The sequence below is a fragment of the Lethenteron reissneri genome, chromosome 20 (assembly GCF_015708825.2).
Source record: "Lethenteron reissneri isolate LAM-NWPU_2019-01 chromosome 20, ASM1570882v1, whole genome shotgun sequence".
Lineage (NCBI taxonomy): Eukaryota > Metazoa > Chordata > Hyperoartia > Petromyzontiformes > Petromyzontidae > Lethenteron > Lethenteron reissneri.
Window position 1 is genome coordinate 3,045,777 of NC_083798.1, and position 25,961 is coordinate 3,071,737.

Consider the following 25,961-nt stretch of genomic DNA (forward strand, 5'->3'; position numbering starts at 1 on the left):
GACACATTCGCAGGATAGACACATGCAACGCGGTCCATGATAGGTGTTTGCCGACAGCCATGAATGATGACGGCCTTGCCCACAAATATTTTAATGACTTGAAATGATAACAGGGTACATGCTTCCCCCGTTCAATTAACTCTCTCCAAAGTCTTAAGCTTTTATAGGTAATTGTACATGATGTAAATAAATACACCATTATTTACAGTTAATTCTTGATGAAGGCAAGAGGACTTGCATCACTAAAGTTAAGCATGTAATGAATGTACACAATAGGCGGCACCTGATAGAACTGCACGTCGCCTGTCAGATGACCGGTCTGTCAATCTGGGAGCTAGAAGTAAAACTCTTCAATAATAAATTGTACATTTGACAATATCTTCAATAACATAGCGTTCTAAATGCGACACAAACACACGACCCTCCCCTACCCGATATGCCGTATAGACTACGGAGGCAAGCACTGTTTGCAAGCTCCCATTAAGGTCAATGCAATACACAGGGAGTGATGGGGCAAGTGCTCTGCGAAACCGGCGGCATTAATCTCCCCAGTGCTGATGTTGACATACTACACAATGTAGCAATTTAATTTCACAGTCGTTGCCTGTTGGAGGGTACTAGACCCTGCCATAGGAATATAGAATTGCCACCACTGGCTTGCAGTTATTAACGTAGGCTGGTACTGTCCTCTGTACAATCGAATGTAATAACTTGACTTCTGTTTTCAGCTGAGTCAATGTCTTAGTGACTCCGTTCAAGTTTGGTTACAGCTGCCATTGCTGTACATGGCCTGGAAATAAGCCAGGCTTGCTGGGATCATAGTGCAGAGCACTAATCGTGTTACCGCAGCTCTGCTTTACACACCGATATACAAAGGGGCAGTGGACACGGCCACGCGGTAGGGCATTCGCCAGTTTGTTGCAGAGGCTCATGGTTCGAATCTAACGGCCGCCCTGGTTATTACTGTGGCGTGTAATAAACATGAATAATATGACGCACTGTTTGCTTCATTCACATTGGATGTTAAAGATCTCTGACGTTACTCACAAGAGAAAACATCTCAAGAAAAAGTAGATTGGAAGAACCTGGAGTAAATCCACACACTCTAGACCTAGTTCCCAGTGCCTTCCACATGTTCTACAGTTAAAGAAACACTTGCCGAGAAAACAACTTCATAGTGGCAATGCAGTGATATATCCTTCAAACGAGTGGTTTGAGGAGCAAGATAAAGAGTTTCTTCCAGGCAGGAATTAAAGCCTCGGAACATCGAAGGCCCAAATGCATTGCGCCTCAAGAGAACTATCCAAAAAAAAATAACACGGCTTCACAAAAGTCGGTGCTCGCTTTCCATCAGGCCAGACTTCTAAATCACCCCTCGTGGACGCAGACACACACGCGCGCGTGCCCGCGGACACCGGCAACAATAAGACGCGTCTCCTTAAAGTGGTAAGGAGATCCTAAGTAAGCAAGCGAAGGAATTGGACCTCTTGCGCGACGGCCCGCACAGCCAGCGCCGTCAGCGTCCGCTTCCTCGCTGACCTTCAACATCTGCTCGGCGGCCGAGTCAGCGGAATTTCAGGCCGAGTGCGGCAGAGTGCCGCCCCCCCCCCCTCCGACCTCCCCACGAGTGTTGGCCCCGGTGTTACCAATACGCCGGGACTGCCCCTCCGGGCGTTAACGGCCAACGCTGGGCGCGAGGGGCGCCTGGCCTGAGTGACTTCCCCTCTCCGTGTTATTCTAAGCCGCCACGGTGGCGACGTGCAGCAGCAGCAGCGTGCTCGTGTGTGGACGCAGCGGTGAGTGGGGGGGGGGAGCGCCGGCGTAGCGGTTAGCGCAACGTGACCCCAAGGTCCACGTGGCTTTAAAAACGAGCAACTGGTGCAGTGTCTTAAACGTCAGCGCGGGGGGAGACAAATCCGGCCAGGCGTGTCGATGGTCACAACATCCCCTCGTGTGGGGTGCCAGCCTTTAAGTGAAAAAAAATAGAAAAAAAATAATAAATGAAAATAAATCAATTAAATGACGACGTTTTGGAGGCAATACAAGCCTCCGTCTTCAGGTGGGACCGTCACAGCTAAATTTAATTGATACAGTAAATTTAGCTGTGACGGTCCCACCTGAAGACAGAGACTTGTGTTGCTTCCAAAACGTCTTGATTTAATTGATTTATTGTCATTTATTATTATTATTTTATTTCTATTTTTTTTTTACCTACGTGACTTCACCGAAAAAACCTGAGAGTATGAATCCTTGCAGTCACGAAAGCTTCAAATCTAGAATTAGCCTTTAAGTGCTTGGTGCCAATATCTGTTAAAGGCTACATGGGGGATCTTTGTCTGTGTAGTGGTGAGTCGGGGCAAAATGCTCAGTGCTCTATGCTTTGGTTCCAGTCAAATGCGTCCAATGTAACTTAAGACGTAGGTCTTTGCCAATAAAATTAACCATATTTGCTTTTTGGGTTAAACCACATGGTCGTTACTACTCCCACGTGCGGGAGTGGAGCGGCCGTCAACATGCCTGGTTCCCTTTGTCTCCCCGAATGGCAATGTTTAGACGCCGCACCAGCTTGGCCATATGGGTTCCATTTGTGTCCACGCACCTTCGTGGCAAAGTGGTAAATTAGGGGTCCCCTAAACTGGGCACCCAGCGAGAGACTGAGTCCCCTGGGACTGACCGGCGCTGCCCCTGAAATTCGTTGGGCCCTTTCTGCTTCGTCCCCCTGAACTTGGCCTCATTGTCAAGCCTGGTCAGTGCTCCTACTCTCGATTCTCTACCCCCTCCACATGTGCCTGCTCTATCTACTTCCCCTAACGCAAAGCATCTCGAGGTGCAATCGAGTTTAGCCGCTGTGGAACTTTTAAATTGTTGCGGTTGTTATTCTTGGTGTGTCTTCGATCAAATTGTGGCCGGACGCAGCACGCGAACATCGGTACTAGGAAGACAATGGAGGCTGGCCGTAGTCCTGGCCACACCACACGATGTGTACGACGCGCTAGTCGTAACGGCCAAGTCTAAGGGTTGGTCTGGTTCAATGAGCTTCGGGATTCCAGAGGCAGTGGTGTAAATTTGAGGAGTAGACCACCGATTGAGATTTGAACTCGCAACCGTCCGGCTGCAAGTCAAGCGCATAAAGCGCAGAACAACTATGTCTCGGCGCAGGCTACCCACACACCTACTGATGCTCCTGCTGTTGTGGAGTGACTCATGCAGCCAGCTATGGCTACAGGGTTTGGTGGTACATGTTGTTTGTCGCTTATTGTGAAATGTCGGTCACAGTTCCTATGATCACTGTTACATTGCTTATGGATTATTTTGGTGATTTCGAAAAGTTTTTTGGTTTGTCCATGTTTGTTTGTTGTAGTACGGCGTTAGAATGATGGCTTTAATCTAAGTTGTCTTGTGGTTGTTGTTGGTGTTTGACTTGCATTCCACTGGGATTTTTGCACAGCGTTGGTGTACGGTGCTTTTTTTTTTATGGAAGACTTTGCAGTTTTTCCTGGATTTTTCTGTTTGCGCATAGTCACTTTAAGATGTTTTCTTCTTCATGTTTTTGTTTGTTGCGGTTGCACCCGATTCAAGAGCCGAATGGCTCACAGGGCTATACCAAATAATGAAACTGAAATGAAACTGAACACCCTCAGGATATCAGCTGATCTATTACGCGATTAGGCAAAAACGACGGACAAATAATTTGTCTGTCCAGTAGCAAAGATGGGAGGGCATTGAGAGAGCAATTTTTTGTTATCTTACAAATGGCAATTATTACCAGCCATCGGAGCACATGACAGAATGATACATATTCCCTGCACCATCGCATGGAAAGTGCACAACTCCCAAGTTTCAAAATGTCTTATCTTACACAAAACATGCATGCCCTGCACAGCTTCAAACAGAACTTTTTTTTTTTACTTCAGGCCATAATCTCAAAAACATCGTTATCTATGAAATGCCAGGCTGTGAGCTGCGCTTTGCGATTATAGCTGGGACTCACAGGGCGCGTAAAACATCATGAGGATGGGTCTTTCTTCTTTCTTGAGCAGCAATCGGAACTCCTGCATGACATAATGGCACGGTTGGGAGAAGAAACATCAGAGTCAATCGAAAGCCATGAGAGTAACGGGGTGAAATCACACACAGCCGATGTATGAATGTATTTTGGAACTTCTTTTGCACCGTGCGTAGCCAACCGTGCTAATCGGAGGTTCTGTGGAAGGACAAACTAATCACAAAAAGCAGGTTCTGAAGAAATCAGTTTTCAATCGAGCTTTAAAAGTGCATAGCTCCAGTGGTTTCCTAATATCGCAAGAGCATTCCAGACGGCCGCAGAAGCGCATCTGAAAGCGCGCAATGCGGTGACCATCTTTGTTCAACGGCCAGCCAAAATTCGGTGCTGCGAGGATGACCGGAGCGCGTGTGTTGCTTTCTGCTGCTTGAAGAGATTAGCAAAGGTATTGTGGTTCATTTGTTGCAAGCACTTCTGTGTGTAATGAGTAAATCGGCGAGGATGTGCAATCGCCGTGCATGTACGCGAGTATCTGTGTCCGTGCAGGAGCTGTTTCACGGTTAAATTTCGATTTCAAACTTTCGTGACTGCAGGGATTCATCTTCTTGGTTCTTTCGGTAAAGTCACGTAGAAGGGAAACAATAAAATAATCAAAATAAAACATAATAAAATACAATTCTCACGACGTTTCGGCCACAACGCAAGCAGCCGTCCTCAGGTGAAGAACAGGGCTGTCGGAACGATAGCGTCTGAATCAGACGCTGTCAGTCGACCTTACCTGGTAAAGACATTATTTCCATTCTACGTGACTTTACCGAAAGAACCAAGAAGATGAATCGCTGCAGTCACGAAAGCTTTAAATCGAAATTTAACCAAGAAGATGTTTCACGGTAGCGAGCGTACCGCTTAGCGCAGTAAACTTGCAAAGTGACCCAAGCTCAATTCCTAACCATGTATGAATTTTGGGATGAGATTTACAAATGGAGTAGGATTTATTCAAAATGTATAGGTTATATTCTTTTACATGTACCATTGCCTATGTCTAATTAATTATCAACCACGGCTGCGAGATGTTAACTCCCTCGCCTGGTATGCAGGAGGTCGTGGGTTTGATCTCGACCCTCACACCTCCTGTATATTTCGAGTTTGCGTGTCTCTCTCCGTGTGCTCACGTGGATTTTTCTCCCGGCCCTCCGGTTTTTCCCTCCACACTTAGAAACATGTGTTTAGAGTATTTGGTTTCTACGATATATTTTGCGATAAGCCACTTCGTTGAGCTATCATTTGTGGCCAGGTCGCTTATGAAAAACAGCTACATAGCTCAGTGGGCCTTACCTGGTAAATTATAAAATTGTATTAAATAGTTTAGTATAATGTGACAGATTTATACTGGATGAAAATAGATTTGTCAAGAGAGAGCAAATGATACATAGATGGAATGTAGTTCGATTAATTCATATTTAATGCATAACCATCTTAACATTGCAATTACTATTTTTTTTACTTGTGATTGACTTTTAATTTTCTTCATATAAATCACCGCATTAGGACACTCTCAAGCAAAAACTTTTTTTCAAACAAAGCGGAGTAGATGTTTTATTTTAATTTAGCCTGACATACTGTATATCGAAATAAATGTACCAACAGTCTGACATTCAGACTCTAATTGCTATGAGCTGAACATTCGAGTGAATAGGCCAGAACAGATTCCTATAAAGGGCTGCAGAACGAAACGCCTCAGGGTAGATTTGTCCATTAATCTCAGAGTAATTGAAATTCCCCATTAGACTGTTAAAGTCAACTTCAACCAACTTCTCTCATCACATGTGCAGGAGAAGTTTGTTACACTAAAAGTGGACTCACTTCCCAAAACATAGCGCACACACACACACACAAATCCCCTGACTTAGCCATATAAACTGTTGGGAGGCAAGTGCTGTTACTGAGCCCCTAATAAGGTCAGGCACAACACATGAGTGAATAGTGGCCAGCACCATGCCCAGTTGCGTTTTTCTCGCTGGACATTGTGAATGTTTGGGAATCTAACTCCCCATTGCCGGGATCACAATGCAATGCAAACTACGTCACTCAACTAGTACTCCCAAAATCACGAACACACTCCAACATCAACAGCTGACATCTGCCTCGAACTGGCAGTGACATCACCGTGATGCTTGCGCCAAGCTAGGTGCACACATTCACTAAGCCAAATAATACGTGATATGGGATTATCAAATTGGCATGTTTATGTCACCCGTTTAAAGTTGTTAACGTACAGTAAAGCCCGTGTGGGTCGTGAGAGCGATTCGACCGTACGTCACCACGTCGGCCTTGTGTGGGTTGGTGAATTGGGGAGCGTTAGGTGGTGGAGCATAGCAGCGTACAACATTGTAGTTGCTGCACCGCCCACTGCTTTCGCCGCAGCCCTGCAGCATCCTACAACACCTGTATTATGCACGGTGGCGGTCGCCCATCCAAGCACTACCCAGGCTCAAGAACCTGCTTAGCTTCTGAGGTCTCATGAGATCGGGCCACATTCCGGGTGATTGGCTCAAAGGTGCAGCCAAAGATGTCTTGGAGAAAAGTCTGGCTGCAGAATGTAAAAGCCACCAACCTATCAGTTGTAAAAAATGTAAACACATGGTATTTACATTCTGTAGAACAGATAGATGCAATAAGCAATCAGCGGATTAACATTCCTACTACTTCGTTTTCATGTAACAAATCACATACTACTCTTTGGTTCTTTCGGTAAAGTCACGTATTTAATTTTTCTACCTACCAAAGAGTATGGATTCCTGCAGTCACGAAAGCTTCCAATCAAGATTAAATCACATAATAGATAACATATTTGAATACAATAGAGTTTTTTTTTTAGGATTCCAGCTCGCAACTCCGAAGCACATGACTTGCCAAAACAGACTGCACCGAGCAATACTGACGTGTAGCCAGCATTATGGGACAATGATGCGAGATGACAAAGAACAAAATGTATTATTTCCAGCGGCTGAGAAAGGCGACTTACAGCTGGGGTGGGAGGGGGGGGAAGAGCGATAAGAGGGAGTGATGTAGAGGGCAGATGTAGGAGTGAGATGAATTGAAGCTTTTCAGGGCTGGAAGAAAGCCACTGTGATTTCGCAGAAGGCTGATGAATGCCAACAAATAAATACGACACAAATATGATACACTCAATACTTCTCACCCGCGCCCACAAATGAGACTGCATCACTCCCATCCTCATACTCTTCTTCTTGCTCGTAAATTATATCGGTTTTATTTGAACATTTTCCCTTTATAATTTTCAACGTTATGGTCTTAGTCTCACTGACCTCCCTTCGCTCATCCCACTTATCTCTACTCCCTGTGCCCTCCTCTCAAGTTGCCCAGGCCACCTCCTGATGACCCCAATAAAAGATTTGCTCGATCGGTGGTTACTCCGCACCTCCGATCACCACGGTTGGCTACATATGGTGCAAAATAATGTTAACATACGTAGTTGATTTGAAGCTTTCGTGACTGCAGGAATCCATACTTTTTGGTTCTTTCGGTAAAGTCATGTAGGTAGAAAAATAAAATGAAATAAGCATTTTTTTACTTTATTTTATTTTTCTACGTACGTAGGTGGAAAAATAAAATGAAGTAAGAAATAAATATTTATTTTATTTTATTTTTCCACCTACGTGACTTTACCGCAAGAACCAGAGAGTAAACATACGTAGTCTTCCTCCTCGCCTGTTGCTCTTCATGTCTTGACTACCTTGCCTCTCATGGTCTGTAAAGCCACATCTCTCCACCAGTCCAAGTCCTGGCTATGACTAAAAGCCCTCTCCATTCGAATGTCTTCTATGCTATTCATAATACAATGAAGCCCTTTCCTACTCTCCACCACATAACCCCCCCATTTCCCTCCCCTGTCATATCATTCAACCCTTTCCTACATGTGTCCCTCTCATTCCTATACGCATGTTGACACGTAGTAATTCAGATTGACGTAGCTGAACGCGAAGACTACATTCCTGGAAAACGCCAGTTTTGGGCAAAACCGCGTTCGACGAAAGCTCCTTATGGCGGTACCCCGGGGTACCAAATAATACAAAATGGCCGAGGTAATTAAATATTTTATTTCTGGGACACTATTTTTTTGCAGGGGTTTACTTAACTCCGCGACTGGGCTACCAATCAATCCGAAGTCGGTGCTACTCCGCGATGTCGAAACGCAGCGAGGACGATTGCGCTGAAACCCTGAACGCTCGCGGTACGCACCGTGGCGGTGCATCGTGTACAGCTCGTCGAGATGAGTCGATTGCCGCATCGCCGACCATCAACAGACTAAAAATGACTGCATCACGGACATTATTACCGCCATAAGGTTCAAATAATGGACCTAATGGGATAAATAGGGTTGCGTTCCTGGTCCAAAATGATCACCTTGTCCCTCTTTTCTTAACTAATTCTACTTGTACACTCTTTCAATTTCACCTCAATACAAAACCCCCATCTTCATGAATCTTCCCGTACCGTGGCACCCGAGCTCAACACTCGCCCCTAAGACTGGATTGCCAGCCCGACGCCCGCCCCTAACACCGTCACTGGAACGTTAACGATTTGCCATCTAGACGTCCGTATGACTGACGTCCTCAACGAGTGTACGGCTAGATGCATGCGACAATGTGTGCGATCAACTGCGTTGTGCGCGAGCAGGTTGAGTATGTGTTACGTTATCACACGCACGAAAATAAAAAAAACACATGCAAAATACTTACGTGGTAAATAAATCATTCTCAGTCGATTCATTAACACCATAGTACCTTCAAACAGATGCGGCACTCTCACCTCTCACAAGCCTATCTGACAAGAGCACAAGTGGACCGCGCACTAATTTTCGACGCGGAGATGAGAATTTTATCAGCTGATAATTGGTTCTTTACCCTTCTATCTGGCAACAAAACTGACACCTTTTTGCAAGGAGTCATGTTTGCATAGACCGCAATACCTGCAGTCATAAATACAAACAAAAGACATAACTCTGATAATGTGCACTGTCCTTGAAGTTGATTGGTCCACACCCGAGACAGCTTTCCTTCGAGCCTAGTCTCATATGGGTTGGACCAGATGACGCCAAAAGGCGCCTTTTGGCGTCATCTGGTCCAACCCATATGAGACTAGGCTCGAAGGAAAGCTGTCTCGGGTGTGGACCAATCAACTTCAAAGACAGTGCACATTATCAGAGTTATGTCTTTTGTTTGTATTTATGACTGCAGGTATTGCGGTCTATGCAAACATGACTCCTTGCAAAAAGGTGTCAGTTTTGTTGCCAGATAGAAGGGTAAAGAACCAATTATCATATTTTTACTGGCAAATGAGGTCCCCATAGTGTAAATTTTATCAGCGTCAAACCGCGTGTCGCCGAAAGATCGCCCTCCGTGTTCCGGAAAATAGACCTCATGAGGTAAACGGTGGTTTGTAGCCGAAGCACGAGTTCGATCAAAACCACGCTCAGCGAGGTTATCCTGTGTTCATATGCTCTGTATATCAAAAGAATAATTGTATTGTGCCGTTCGATTACATTTATACTTATGACAATATGGTTCAAAATGTCGAGGTCTGCTCGCCATGAAAGGGCTTCATGAGAGAGTTCGTGTAGTTTTGCTATTCCCCCATTGAAGGAGCACAGACTACAGTCGTTTACTACGTGGGCCCATAGTTTGGGCTGCGTGGCACTGCTCATGTTCTGATGAGGCTGATGGTTGCACCACCGGTGCCTTCGAGGAATGTCAGAGCCAGGCGGTGTGATGCTTGGTCCTCGAATGAGGCATTTATTCTGGATGTATATGCTTTGTAAGGGGTCGTAGAAAGGTCGTGGCGGGGTCGTGGCGGGGTCGTGGCGGAGACGGGGTGGCCTGGCACATGAGCCAAGCCGCGCGAGCCCCACCCCCCCTCCCCCCCCCCCCAAGTCCGATACCTTATCACTGTGCACGTGCACAACATCCTTGGCATCGGGCTCCTCCTCCCACAGCGGGTCTCCCGTGGGGTCGAACATGAACGCCACCAGCGACTGCGGCGAAGGGGAGACGGGGACGAGGTCAGGGACGAGTGCAAGCGGGCGGCGCGAGAGAGCAGCGGGCGATCGCGCAAAAGACGAAGGCGCACGAGCAGCGGTAAACACGAAGATCCAGGGTTAGACTTGTAAAATAATGGGACACCTTCTTGGTTCTTTCGGTAAAGTCACGTAGAAGGGAAATAATAAAATAATAAAAATAAAACATAATAAAATAATTATCACGACGTTTCGGCCACAACGCAAGCAGGCGTCCTCAGGTGAAGAACAGGGCTGTCTTTCCCTTCTACGTGACTTTACCGAAAGAACCAAGAAGATGAATCCCTGCAGTCACACAAAGCTTTAAATTGAAATTTAATTGGACACCTTTAACCGCTGGCATGGCATGCAATGTCAGGTGGTGTGACCAGCACCATGCCCGGTTGTCTTTCATTCCCCAGCACTGATATTTAAACAGCGCATAAGGTGCTGCTTTACGGCTGAGCCAGGTTTCGTAGCATAGCACGCAAACCGTTACACGACCGCTCTCCAAGTAGAGGACCATATACACAAAGTCACAGGCACAAACGTACGAAAGACTTTTCCCAGGCACAAGAAAAAAACACATGGGGATTTGCACATTGATACACAACCACACACAGATGCAGTTAGGCATATGCAGTCACATTTTGCTAAGCAGCACAGTGCTGCGTAAACAATTGGGCTGCAATAACCTGTGAGTGGGTGGTTCACTCCCCATGTCTGTACCAGTTAGTATCCTCAGGGCTGGGGCTTGACAAAATGAAGCACAACACCTTACAAGTAGTAATTTGTGTGACGGAGGTGAGAGCACGAAACCTGGGATTTTAATCCAGGATCTCAGCGGTGCTGACTAAATGACCTTTCACAGGAAAAGCATTAACTACCGGGACACCCGGCTATAAAACATCTCTTTACCAAGGCTGACCATCTTTTAGACAAACGGGCTAAAAATGCAATAAATAAAGAATAAGGACAAAGCGCTTATTCGTGTGCCTGACATTGATGGCATAATCATAGTACGGTTGGTGATACCCGTCAAAAACTGAAAGTCAAAAAGTTTCTTCCTGCTTGAACTATCGTTTTCGGTGGTAAACACCTCTGCCTCATCTCCTCTGGCCATCCTGCGCCCGCAGTAAAGATCAACATTTCCGTGGCAGGAGCCAAGTCTTCCCGGTAGGAGAAGTCACCCATAACCTCGCAAAAAAAACTCGTATCCAATGTATTGGCACGGAAGGAGCAGTCCGTTTAATTGACCCCCAAAGCAGAATATCAACTCACAACCTTGTAATTGCGAGTCAGACGCCCCAACGACTTTGTCAGCTGACTGGGATTGAGAGACATCAGTAATCTAAAAACTACTATGTTTGTGCGATAGCACACAATGCATTCTGCATGCATATGACAATGCTGTGATGGTTGCTTGTGTGGCGATCGAAACGTCGTGATCCATTAGTATTTTTCTACCTACGTGACTTTACCGAAAGAACCAAAGAGTATTGATTCCTGCAGTCACGAAAGCTTCAAATCAAGACTGTGACTGTTCACACACACAAAGGCAAAGATGAAGGAAAGTATGTTTGAAGGGAGGGCCAGACAGCAGATGAAATTCCACAGGGCACAGCCTGGCAGGAGACCTGAAACCAGGCAGAGAACTGCTGTCAATAAAAGTTTCTTGAGCAGTAATCTTCGTGCTTGTTATGTTTTCAAACATCTATTTTGCCAGTGTCGTGTTTTAGTACTCAAGGTCAAACTCTGCGAAGTTGTGCTGAAACAAAACATCGTTTCAGCATGTGGCGCATGACGCATTAGACATCTCAATGTGCAAAGATTGAATATCTTGAACTGCTATCCCACAGCTCCCCGTAATAATCTACAAAACAAACATAATTTCCTGGAAGGCGCAACTAGCATTGACTTAAGCCTTTAGTTTTTATACTTAGACAGACATGGTAAATATAACTGTATTTATATAAAATTAAACACAACAACCGAGAGTACTGGCTGACGGAATTATTGAGTGATGAGTATGTTCACTCATGTCGGAGCCAGTCATTTGATTCCCACTTCATCATTGGCTTCTGCAGGGAATTACCAGCATACATTGTGTTCAGTGAAAGTGCAAACATCCCATGGTAATATTTGCAACAGTCAACCCATGTATGACAGTCACAGCCCAAAACATGCAGTGCAGCATAGAGACTGTTCTTTTCTCCACTGGTGGTTATGGAAATGCCATTCGCCTACGACGGGGGCCAGTCTATCCACATGGTAAGCCCAACTGGTTGGAGCGACAGAGCAGTGAATGGGTAAACCAAGTTGGTACCTTAAATGTTTCAGCGCGATCGTATTCCACGTGGAACTCTCCATCCCTGAGGAATACACACGCAAAGACAAATAGCACTCTTGTACTCTGGATGCAAGATGGTCGGGGGCATTGGAAAGAAACTATTCACGATGCCGGCACGTGAGTGCGTTTGTAGATTCCCTGCTCAGAGGCTCACTTGTAATGCATCAGTTTGCTGGTCCCTCCAGATTCCACTTTCATCTTCTTGCATAGCTTCCGGCCTTCCGAGTTCCTGTCGATGCAACACACAGTACCGACACTCTGCACCAGCCGTCCCCCCCTTCTTTGGACAATCGATTGCAAGAGGCAAGGGTGAGTGAGAGCATTGCACCGAAAGTGTGAAGGTATCCTTACCCGCAGTCCACCCACGCCACAGTGCCGCTACCGCGCACTGCCTGCCCTACGTCTGACAGAAGCTTTAGTTTCTTGTCCAAGCCAGATTCTGCCACAAACAAAAGCAAAAGGTGAGGTTATAATAACGGCATGTGCAAAGAAAAAGGTGCAGCCCTGCAACTACTAGCTCATGCCACTGCTGGCAGAAGGGCCTCCACTGGAGGGAGTGGTAGAGAGTATTTTGGCCTACTCTCCCACACTGGCCAGATCTCCGGGAAGATGTCGAAGAAACCAAACAATACCCCACCACCTGTGCAACCTGCCGAACGACTCACCGTGCTGTACCCATTTATACGGCTGGGTGGACAGAGGTGGTGGAATTTAAGAAACTCCCGCCATTGTTCCAACTGCAAAGCCAGGAAATCAAATCGACCTCTGGATCAAAAGTGTGTGAACCATTACACCGGATTCTTCCAGTCTGAATAAAAATCCTGATTCTGACCATGGCAATATCCACTGATGTAGCTACCAGATTACAAAACAAAAACCGTGAATCAATTTTCACCTCCAGTGGATTATAGCAAATGTCTACTCAAGTAAAAGATTGTCCACGCTAAAGCAAGCATAGTGGCCCTCAACATGATGTGAAAATTCCAAATTTCCATGACAGAGCCAGGCTCTTTACGGGATGACCACTGCTGACTTTCCACCAAATAATATAGATTCATCGACTATTTTGGGATGACAATGGACCGACAAGACTCCCAAATGGGAATCACTTTGCAGCCTTCTGACTGCGATGAACCATGTCAATTTGTTTCAGCTTTATTTACAAGTGACAAGAGGAGACAGCCATGGGAGAATGCGCACGCAGACACGATAACCACAGGGAAGATGGCAGAGGTCGCAAACGGGTTTTGATTCCTTACCCGTACCCATACCCAGCCGCACCAGGGTCGCAAATGGGTACGGGTAGCCGGGTATCGGGTAGGGTACGGGTACCCGATTGCGACCTCTGGAAGATGGATACACGATATCTGAGCACTTTTACGGGCAGTGCAGCTGAGTGGTGATGTGGCAGGGCAGCCCTACACACACCTCAAAACCCCACAGCACTGACTTCATATCCTGGTTGGAAGTCGATTCATTACAAATGGTGTTCACTACTTAATAAATTAATTCTGATACTAAACACTGTTCTGGGTGCATTGCGGTTTGAGTGCCCAACTCTCCAACAGGTGGTTGAAGGTTCAAATCCAGGTCACTCCATCCCATTTGTCCTTTGGTTCATAAACTAAGTACAGCTGTGGGCGGAAGACAACAATAACAGTTCTACAATCAAGAGTCTGATCACTGCCTTACAAACGTGTAATTTCTGCCACTGCTTAGGGCTGCTATTGGAGATAAGGACTGTCCAATGTGCATTACAACAGAGAAACACCGAGGCGTTTTAACTCGTACAAATAAGAGAAATGACTGTTGCAAAGCTCCGTAGGTGTTGTATCCCACAGACAGAAGTGATAATTTCTAGGCCGATGCAGAATGTTACATCTGAAAATGATGATGCACATAAACACACCCTTCAACATGGCTTGTGAGAGGCAGTACATCAAATTGGCATACATTGCAGGGCAAAAGCTGTCAGGAGTAGCTTTAACTTGAGGACAATTCCAAACTAACTAACACATAGCAGGGAAGAAAAATGCACACTGTCAGTAGATTTAGTTTGAGTGGCTGGCAGCCATGACAATACACTGATTCTGTGTGAGCAGTGCACGCAAACAAAAGGTCAAGCCAATTGATCTTCTGCCACATCACTTGATCATCTAAAGTTCTATCCTGAATTCTCAGCGGCAGCTGCAGAACGGAACGACGAACGCCACTTTACGTTGTTATATTTTCTGACATCCATTATCGGGGCTGGTGGTGGGGTGATCTTATTACTTGGAAGGTCAGGAGTTCATATCCCAGGGAAGTTGGACTCGAGCGAGTGACCCCCTGTGGTTGGTAACAGGAGCACCACTTGGGAGAGACTGCATTGCTCGGTAAGCAGTCAAGAACGACTGCATTAAAGACATGCCAGGCTCAAACATGTGAATGTGGAATTTCCAACACTGGCTCAAGAACATCAATATCAAATATGAGCACCAACAAATGTTGTTCAAGGTCACGGGGACAGGAACATATTTTCATCACTGTGCAATTTATCGCTCCGGCAATTTCTGAAGTGGATGCAACTGATAGTACTCATTATACTCAATGAATGCAGAGATTAAATCATTGGTTATGATCAGCCAAGAGCTCAGTGCAATAGCAGGTTTTATTTATGAGACCTTGAAATCCTACAGAGTGCAAAGCACAAAGATGCAGAACTAGCAAAGCACGATGGGGGTAAGAAAGCCCACCTACCGTGGGATGTATCGCCACATGTGATAGAGAGCTAAGTTGACATTGGCAATATCCCCCAATTGTCTACTTTATAACATACTTGGGTTATATCTGATGGAAACTATTGGCAATCAAACCTTTGAAACGTGACAACCTGGCTCAGTGGTTTTGAAACTGACCACTATGTTGATAAAATATTAAGTAAAAAGCTAAGAGGTAAAAAATAGAAAAACAAGTACAGTATAACAACACAGAGGTCTCAGTCCCGTCACTGATCGATGATGGCACAACTCCACGACATTATATGTTTAATGCGTAAAGGGGTTTATCTAAGCTGTGTCTATTTATAAAAAAAACAATAAAAGAGTTTTATTCCTTGCAAATGAGAACCAAAAAAAAACTATTTAAAGCGATAGTCAACGGGCTTAAATAGCGTAATATCACTGCCGAGGTAACACCAAGTATGGGAGTGATGACAGGTGAAAAATCTTTCATGAACGAACCTTGAAACTAGTGCGGGAGAGAGGCAAGGACACACAGCAAAGCAAATATGTACAAGGGAGCAGCTATGTGCATTAATTAGGTATATAGCAGCTCTGCTTAGTTAGAAAAAATCTAGTTGATTCCCACAGAACAAACCATCTTTGGAGAGCAAGCCGGTGCTACAAAGGTAGTCTGATGATGCCATCTTCAGGGGCCGTTCCCTGGACATGATACGGCACTCACCGCTGTGACGGACGTGAATGGACAACATGTATTCATCTCGATGCTCAAAGCGCTATTGGAAAATAATTGGAGAATATGAATTTTAAAACGAGCAAAATCCAAGGATTTACATATGCAATTAGCTATGGTTTTCTTACGAAGTATATTTGTGATAACAAGTACTCCTGAATATGCCCATGACACATCTAGTTTTAGCCAATCATCACCACCACCACAGAGAATGCTCACACCGCGGGAATGTGTAATTTTCACCACTGGTTCAAAGGTCACCACAGACAATGGGCACACCGCAATCGCTTGATTGAGCTGGGAGATTAATGGCCAATTTTTTTCGGAGCCGAAGTAAAAAAAAAATCTGTCGAGAGACACGCGTTCAAATGTAATGTCCAAATGAACCTAAAAGACACTTCTTTCTCAACCACGCGCAACCAGAAATCGTTACGCTTGAATACGCATACAACAATACACAACAATACACAACATTAGCTCTGTGAAGTTAACCTAAAATAAACCAAACGAGAGCCAGAAATCTTTCAATCAATCAGTTGGTCTGGCCGAGGGTGGGGGGGGTTGAGTAAGGGGGTTGCGCTTGCAGGGATGCTACAAGAATGACTGCGTAATTTCCGGGTAATTAACTTTAAAAATGCTCGTTGGCACCACCAGGGAAATGTGCAAGCCCCATATAATTACTGGGAACCTGTGGGCTGAGGTTGCATGGCAATTGGTGAGCAATTACCGGTGACCGTATATATAATAACCTTAACTGAAAACTTCCCTTTGAAGAAACTGCTGCAGCTGACTTGACTGTTTATTGCAAAATTCAACATGCAAACATAGCACGGGGTGGGATGCTCCAGTCAATCCAAGCAAAGATAACTATTGAGAAGTAGGATCATAGTCTATGGGTCTTTCGGTAAAAGCACGTAGATAGAAAAATAATGAAAATGTCACGACGTTTCCATCGCAACACAAGCAATCGTCTTCAGGTGAGAGAGAGCTGGTCAGACAAGGTCTTAAGTAGGATCAGTTAGGCGAAGGTAAGCCAGGGAACGGTACTTATGTAGACCACGATCAGTATGCAGCAGTCTGATTAAGGTGCATCTCAGTTAAAGCCAGTGTTGGGTGGTGCTCACCTATTTTGACAGTGGTGGTATTTACACATTGCTATTTTCCGGTTAAGTTACCACTGACTTCCCGTGAAAAGTAGTCCTTGTTTTTTTCGACCGTGGAGAGCTGAACGACTGGGATTTGTAAGTGAAACCCATTTGATTGAGAGTTGGGCACACTAACCACAATGCCACCAGGCTGATTATTAGCATCAGTATTCCAGAATTTAGTTAGCGGGCAAAATTTGAATTTCAAAATTTGCAAATTAATCTCACTATACGTGTACACAATGTGTACGTTTTGTATGTAACGGTCTTGAATGTAAATGTTCGAGTGGGAACTTAGTTGTTTCAAGAACTGCATATGTGACTGGGAGGCAGCAGGAATTGAAGTAATGATTTCGGCTTGATTGAAGGTTCACCAATTACGAGGCTATGCAAGCCAACCCGCTTTATTTTGTACATTTAATTACAACACAACACAACCATCCCAGGTAGTCAATCTTTTGGAGTTTATTTTTTTACCAACAACTTTACGTAACCACACCTATTGGCTCATTGGACTTTAGCTTTTCTAGAGTTCTCTGTGTAATAAAGATTGTGGTGGCTGCGTGACAGCACGGTTCGAGTGCTTGAGGTTTTAATTTAAAATCCATGTTGGAGAACACCCAGCCTATCTTTCTTTACCGCAGTGTTTCTAACAATGAGTTATCACGTTTTTCTGGAAAGGCAACAGACGTGCAAAAGTGGAATTTCTACCACTTGGTGCAGGGGGTGCGCCAAGGGAGATGGTGACCCTCCACTGTTCATTTGAGCAAGAAGACTCGTTGAATTGGCCTTGACTTCACATCTCTATAGAACAGCGAACGTGCCAATGCCCTCCCCGTTGAAAGCGGTCTCTGTGGAGCAATAATTAAGTGCCGGCCTTTTTTCTGCAAATCGCAATCGGCATTTGATTGGGTCCATTGTTTGAAACAGACTTCAGTCATCCTAGCAAAACTCTGACAATATCTGCGCATTACTCAATCAAACCCACTGCTTCAATGCCATTAAACAACAAGATAGAAACTCCCAAGCATAGATTGTATACTACTATCGGTTTTCTTGCGGAGATGGAATGCACCCGACATCACTTCCACCCTCAGGGTGTATTATTTGATAGACTTCTGCTAATCCACATTGATTGAAACCAGGCCTTTTAGAATTAATGAGAAACATGGAAATTAGTGAAACCACACAGTGTAAATTCAAATGTATCTTTGTGTGCGAATGCATATCCACGTTTGTGAAGAGACAGAAGGGAGATTAGTGTTATTTGAAAAGGCCAAGGGGTAGAATGGAGAGACCTTTGCATAAATAGCATTAACCTGGGTTAATTGTTAGTTTGTCTTGGACAGCTGTGAGTGTTCATTTACCTGTTTGTGAATGTGTATACTAACAGCCAGCTTTCTTTAAAATCATGATACAGTTAAAATAAATGTCCATGCATTTAGCAATGCACCAATAACTTTATTGGACGGTTTTCTAGATCATGACACCAATAAGCGGAAGCAATCTTTTGACAAATATGTGATTTACAAGTGTTCATTCTTGTTTACATGTGTTTTCTCCAGGCACTCCACTTTCACAAACACACACGTAAAAACAAAGAATGAATTAGTCATCAACCTCACATCTCGAGCAGGACCCTTGCAAAGCAATACATAATAGTCATCTATCTAGGAAAGTCCCGCAAATTATCAATATGATTTTTTTGAGAGGGTCCTCCAATGGGATGTTTGAGCAAATGCTTTTTGAGTATTTTTAAAACATTACGTGGGTGCAAACCCATGTCTTGCACTATCATATCCTGGCCTTCTCACAGCCCGGCAGAATCGTTTGCACGCATGACGAGCTCTGTGCAATCCAACAACCTCAAATTTTAAATCTAATCCTCACTAAAAATTGTTAATTCTGGATTCATGATTTTGTGGATATTTGTGCTCTCGTCATGAGTTCCAATGTATTGGTTGAGTCTTGCAAAATTTCAAGATGGGTACCGTCATTTAGTAAATCTCAGATTTTATTAACATAAAATCTTAATTTTCTTATATTTTGTTCTGGAAATTTACATTTGTCAGTTCTTCTGGCAATCTCGTGTGCAAGTCATCTCAGCCTGGTTATGTGTAATGTAGTCAATCACTGTCTGCATGGTAAGGGGAGGCCCTCATCCAGCAGTGGATTGACAAAGAGGCTGGTTGATAAAAACAAAACAGCATCACTTTGTGGGAATTCAACATGAATTTATTTTAGAGATGCTGGCTTCTGCCATCTAAACGTGGAATTTCCACCACTGGCTTCAGACCAATAGTGATGAGCACCGCTCCATTATTGATTTGAGGAAGAACGCATTTGCCTTTAAACAGCGCGAGGTACTTTCCGGATTCTTAGGGTTGAGTGTTAGTATCCAGGGCTCAAGCGGAAAAACCAAGTCACCTTCAGGATTCCTCAGGTTCACGTTACGATCTGATACTCAAGAAAATGAATTCAAGCAGAACTGTTTTTTTTACTAAAGCATAACATCACTGCTTGCCACACTATTTAAACTACTAGCTTGTTTGCCCGTCCAATGACGGGTGTATATTGCAGTAAATCTGACATTTTAAATAGAAAAATTGTTCAGCTCATGATTATTAATGAGGGGGGGGGGGTTGCCCCATGTGGAGTGACGTCACCTGTTAATGGTTATTGGGGAGTGGTGGGACATGTGGAGTGACGTCACCCGCTCATGATTATTAATGAGGGTGGGGCTCATGTGGAGTGACGTCACGCGCGGGACACACACACAGCCTTTTTAGGCTCGTAATATTAGTTACTGCGTTGATTTCTTTATAAGCTTTACTTTCCATAAAGAAAGGTCAAAATGAAAGCTAATTTGCGTACATTCATTTTCGTTTCCACTCCACCTTCCTCATGTGGAGTGACGTCACCCATTCATGATTATTAATGACGGGGGGAGGGGGGGTCCATATGGAGGACCCCAGCTGTTCCTGATTATTAATGAGGGGGGCTGGTAGCAGTGGAGTGACGTCACGCGTGTTACACACAGACATTCTTGGCTCATTATATTCGTGATAAACTATTTTAATTTGACCGAGTAAGGCCCACTGAGCTATAGAGCTCTTTTTCAGAAGTGACCTGGCCACAAATGATAGCCCAATTAAGTGGCTCATCGTATGGAAATCTATAGCAGCCAAATATTAAAATAACCAGGAGGACCCGGAGAAAAGTCCATGCGACCAAGAGGGAAAACAAAATATACAGGCATCAGGGTCGCGATCGAACCCAGGACCTCCTGCATACCAGGTGAGGTAGTTGACATCTCGCCACATAACTTCTCACCAAACCTCGCTTGGGAGGTATTAAGTTTTCACTTTAGGCCAGAGGTCGCAAACGGGTTTTGATTCCTTACCCGTACCCGGCTGCACCAGGGTCGCAAATGGGTACCCGTACCCGGCCGGGTACGGGTACCCGTTCCCTACCCGTACCCTACCCGAAATGAGTGACAAACGGTTACTCACCAGTGACTCACGGCCTACCCGTACCCGTACCCGGCCGCACCAGGGTCGCAAACGGCTACCCGTACCACGTACCCAGCCGGGTACGGGTAGCCGGGTATCGGGTAAGGTATGGGTATTGGGTACCCGGTTGCGACCTCTGCTTTAGGCGCTGCGCATTCACCGCCAGGCACCCACCTCCCTGGTGGTAGAGCACCAGCACGTTGTTGCGCGTGCGGATAATCTTCCTCAGCTCCTTGTGGTCGTCGGGCTTTTCAACGCGCGGCGCCGACTTGGCGGAGAGCACGGCACACACGCACAGGGCCTTCACGGGGGACGCACACACGCACACACACGCACACACACGCACACACGCGCACAGATATTGAACATCACGAGGTCGTCACGATAAAAGGTTTATGCTACCAAAATCACCCGAGCTTCCATCATTCTGCTGTATTTGAGTGATTTGCTTAGATTTCGATTTAAAGCTTTCGTGACTGCAGAGATCCATCTTCTTGGTTCTTTCGGTAAAGTCACGTAGAAGGGAAGCAATAAAATAATAAAAATAAAACATAATAAAATAAAATTCTCACGAATTATTTTAATAAAATAATTCTCACGAATTATTTTATTTTATTATGTTTTATTTTTATTATTTTATTGCTTCCCTTCTACGTGACTTTACCGAAAGAACCAAGAAGATGATTTGCTTAGCTTTCCTATACTTTGCACTCCGATCGTGTTTTTTTTTTATTGCTTGTTGTTTTTACCTTCTGACCCTGCCGCCCCTACTAGACATCTGTGAACAAGAGCTTTATAGCTCATCAGATTCCTCCAGGATAATTAAAGATTCTGATAAATATTCTGAGATCACACATCTGTTGCATAGTTACCACTTGACCTCCACTATGTGGTGTTAGGTCTTCCCCATGGCCACCGACATCTGAGTGCCCCCACTCAAACACATTCCTGCGGAGGGAGCTGGTAGGAACGTTGGGTTGCTCGGTCAATGGCCAGGGTCTACGGCGGCGTGGTGTGAGGGCGGGCACAAGCCGGTGTGAGTAGGTTAAACGTTGAGTTTTATAAGGGCACCACGGGGTGACCAGCACCTCCCCACCCCACCCAGCCCCACCCCTCCCACCCCCCACCCAGCCCCTCCCCACCCAGCCCCTCTCCACCCAGCTCCACCCCTCCCATTTTTGGATGCACGACGGACGGACACAATAATCCCCTGTGGGCTGGTGGAACCAGGTGGTTCCTACCAGTGTAAGTATATACTCTACTGAATGTACTCTGCAGCAGTGGCTGGGAATCGACCCCCGAGTCGATGGGTTCATAGCGCAATGCGCCAACCACAACGTTTTACCCAGTGCCTGCCACTCCTGTTAAACCGAGGACGGCTGTTAGTGAAATCCCACAGCGCTCATTAGAGCGAGCGGTGTTGTGAATATAACGTGTTAAGACTCCACCCACCACTAGTTAACGCCAGCACTGTTGCAAGGGGAGGGAGTGTGAGGCATGCTGCACCCTCTTAGAACCCTTGGCATTCATATACTAAGAAGGGCCATTGCCTGAAACGTCAGCTATTGCATATATTTCCACAACCGGCATTGGACTGAATTGACAAAAGGGCTGTGCATACAATGATATAGTTAATGTCCACATAACTAGCATTATCTTCATCAAATTAGCTTTTACAGTTTATTTCATTGTGTTGTTTACAGCTATTGTTCATCATGTAAACTCCATCATATTTTACATACAAGGTTATAGAGTATTGTGTGCACAGCAAATGTCATCAGTTTTTTTTTAAAGCAAATAAAATGTCGATTTTTGTTGTTGCCAATGTTTAATATTTTCATTTGTTTTCCATTTGTACGCTTTCGTTTTCCCTTGCAAAAGAGCTTCTTCAACAGATTTGCATTGGAAAAAACCACCCAGAAAATCAATCAAAACCCTTTATGGTCCATTGAATAAGATCCGCCATTGGAAAACTGAACTACTGAAAGTGTTTGCGGTCCATGTGAGAGTGAGACGTGGCATATCCTACTATGCGTACCGGATACTCTTCACGGTAGCTTTAACCCGAATCATGCAAAAAAAATATGTACGTTGCCAATTCTCAAAATCCGTGTTTCCCTCTTGAAAATGTTAGGGTGTTTCTTGGTCTCTCTTTCACACTTCCCTAACCTTACCCGATGACACTTTTAGCACTCACAATACTAGCGAGCGAAATACCCATTGGAGTTAAACAATTTAGATTGTGACCACATGATCAGTCTGCGTGGCCCACTGCCTCACGTCAGCCACTTGAGTGGCCTAAAAGGTGAGGGGAGACAATTTACTTCCCTTGACTGATTCACAGGGACAGGTTCCGTCTGCCCTACAGCCCAAGTGAGTATGATTAAGTGGCAAGTGATAATGTTTAACTTTACAAATACTTTATAACACCAGTGTATATTGCCAAGCCGAAATGTGTGCATTTCTGCACAGCTACAGCTGAAAAGTCAGGTGATTGATCAGATTTGACTCCCGTAACTCCAGTAAGCATTGGGCTGTGCTCATCTCCTTTAAGATTTGGTAATCAACGGTGGAAATTACACATTACCATGACGGAGATGAGTCTCAATAACGCATCAATTACTATTTGGAGAAACGTCTTAGTCATATAGGATGGTACATTCTGGCACAATTACCACTGGCTTTGCACGAAGTTACTGTTTTGTTTGTTATAGTCCTATGAAATGGATCAGTTCCCTATAAACACAACCCTAGGAAGTGATCAAACTGAATTTACTCGTACCACCGTGTTCTTGACACAATCTCTGCTGACGTCCAAGTGTTGGCAAGTCCTCAATTCTATGACAGCACCCAAGTTTGTCCTTGACGTTCAATGCCGACTCCCCATCCAGTGGAAATTAAACATTTATACGGTTTTGCAAATCGACAAAAAATTCAATCACTTGGCACTTCCTATCGAGGTCGTTTGTTGAGTGTTTTTTGGTAAGTTCACTACTGCTCGAGGGCCTCCCCACGCAGTGTGGTTTGTGTGGGGTCCTTCTGACCATACTTGGTTGGTGAAAGTGGAGTGCAAGGCATGGGAGCTTAGAAGTACAGTACAAGTCACAGCAATGTGTTGATGGAATTTGCTCGCTCCTACCCACAACACAGTCCCCGACTTCCCAGGCAACGGTGTCAACTCCACGTTCACACGACGCGACCCGGTCCATCGACATGACGAGAATCGGCGTCGCGTTTCCGCCAAGCGGTACAAAAAAAAAGAGACAAAAATTCCACGTTCCTATGGCAGGGCCCAATACATCCACCGTACAAAAGTGTTGCTCGTCCCACCGCCCCACCACACACCCCCAGAGGATGATGGTAACGGTGATAGTTTAGCGTTAAGCCGACGACGACCTGCGTTTAAACTGTTATTGCATTAACACGATGCTGATACTAATACTGACAACTGCTGTTGTCACTGCTCCCTTAACAAGACGACGGCGGAGAACAAAAGTGCAAAAGTCAACCACAAAGTTACGACCGCATCCTGTACACGTGTAATATCGTCGCCTGGGCAGCGCTTTACAAATCGTTAAGGAACAGAAGCAAACGCAGCAGCACACAATGAAGCCGACGGGACGAACATTTCGCCGCTCCACGTCCACATCACGCAACGTTGCAAGGGTCATTGTAAAACGGGCGCACATTTGCTAGAGCGCTTAAGCATCGACCGCACGTGTGCGCGCACGCCATTGGCTCGCGCGCCCACGTGCCGGACGCGCTCTGCGACGCGATTGGTCTAGAGAGTAAAGCGATGCCCCGCTGCGACCAATAGCGAGCGCGCACGCCTATCCACGCTGGTAAATGTAATCGCGGGGGCGACGGTGTTAAAGACTATGGGGGTGTGTGATTTCTTACCGACACGGCCATGCGGAGAGGCGCGATCTTTGGCAACATTTTGTTGTACAAGAGGCGAATGTTTTGTTGTTCAGCTGAATCGAGAGCAACAATTGCAAAGGAGCGCGTTGAGTTGTGAAGAGAGCGGCTGGCGGAGATGGAGCCACGCGGTGCCACGTCCCGCGAGCTGATTGAGCAGTGGGCGAAACCATCGAGTCCTCAACCGGCGGGGGGGGGTGGGGCTGTTGTGGTGGTAGGCACTGCTTAGAATGGTAAATATTTAAATTGGACAGCTTCAAGTTTAATTAATTTACTTTGGTTTAGCCAGTCGAGAAGTAAGGATGGTGATCTGAGTCACCAAAAATTACAAAAAAACTATTTCGTGTAAAGGGGCCGTCCATAAATGACGTCACGCGATTTTGGACGATTTTTGACCCCCCCCCCCCACTCGTCACACGGCGTCACAAAAAGTCAGACCCCCCCCCTCAAATATGACGTCACAAAGCTCTGCCCCCCCCCCCCAAAACCATATTTCCAATTTGAAAATTAAACGTGCTTCAAATCGCTTTAAACTATTGTCATTGTAGTGCGTATTTAATGTGGCGCTGCACTCTGATGTTGTAAGAGTGTCATTATAACAATGAGTGTTGTTATAACAATTCTATATTCATTTAAAGTTGCGCATTTTGATGTGACGTCACATTTCTCAAACCCCCCCGCCTCGTCACACAAATATTCAGAAATGTCTGACGTCATTTATGGACGGCCCCTTACTGTGTTTTGACAGTCACTATAATGCATCTGATTAGAATCTATATGCAATATCCCTCTTCGTCCAGCGCAATTTCCAGACACACCCGTCCCCAGGATAATTAGAAACTGTTTTTTTTTCATAGCTTTTGTTCCATTTTCTTTGTCAGTGGTCTCTGTTCTCAAGCCATCTGAAAGCAGATAAGAGGCGTGGCAAAGATATGCCACGGTCTTACAGCGACATCGGAAAACATTATCTTAAAATTGCAATGGCAAAATAATAAAATCAATGTACTTGCATAACTAATATGTGCTGAGAGTTTTTACGACAACCAATGAAAATTAATCACGGGGTAGGATTGGAGAACTTGATATAAAAGGCTAAAAAAGTTGCGCAAGATGTTCAGAAAAAAAAACAAGTACAATTATTGAAGGCAACCTGGGATCAGAACTAAGGAATAAAAGTTGAGTGACAGCTGCTAAAACTGAAATTGATGCTATAATAAAATGGTCAATCCGTGGAATCGATATTGTTTGTAGTACTTGTGTAATACTTTAGATAGTGTAAAATTGTTGTATATAATAAAGCTATTTTGTTTATTGCTGCATCTAGATGTTTTTGTCCAATTTACATTTACAATACTCTTAGTTCTTTCGGTAAAGTCACGTAGGTAAAAAAATGAAATTAAAATTAATACAAATAAAATAAAAATCACGACGTTTCGGAGGCAACACAAGTCTCCGTCATCAGGTGGGACCGTCACAGCCAGATTTTTTTACCTACGTGACTTTA

The 25,961-nt window shown here is 44.9% G+C and overlaps 1 protein-coding gene across 1 annotated transcript in view; it reads right to left on the reverse strand.

Moving 5' to 3' along the window:
• Positions 1-24,627, reverse strand: part of PDIA5 (protein disulfide isomerase family A member 5) — a 42,149-nt gene extending 17,522 nt beyond the window's left edge. The window contains exons 1-7 of the mRNA XM_061554612.1: positions 24,440-24,627; positions 20,714-20,840; positions 12,781-12,868; positions 12,584-12,658; positions 12,406-12,451; positions 9,966-10,058; positions 3,992-4,052 (exon numbers count right to left, since the gene is read on the reverse strand). Coding sequence (XP_061410596.1) covers positions 3,992-4,052; positions 9,966-10,058; positions 12,406-12,451; positions 12,584-12,658; positions 12,781-12,868; positions 20,714-20,840; positions 24,440-24,478 — 529 coding nt within the window. The 5' untranslated portion in view covers positions 24,479-24,627. The remainder of the gene's footprint in view (positions 1-3,991; positions 4,053-9,965; positions 10,059-12,405; positions 12,452-12,583; positions 12,659-12,780; positions 12,869-20,713; positions 20,841-24,439) is intronic.
• Between the last annotated feature and the right edge of the window lie 1,334 nt (positions 24,628-25,961).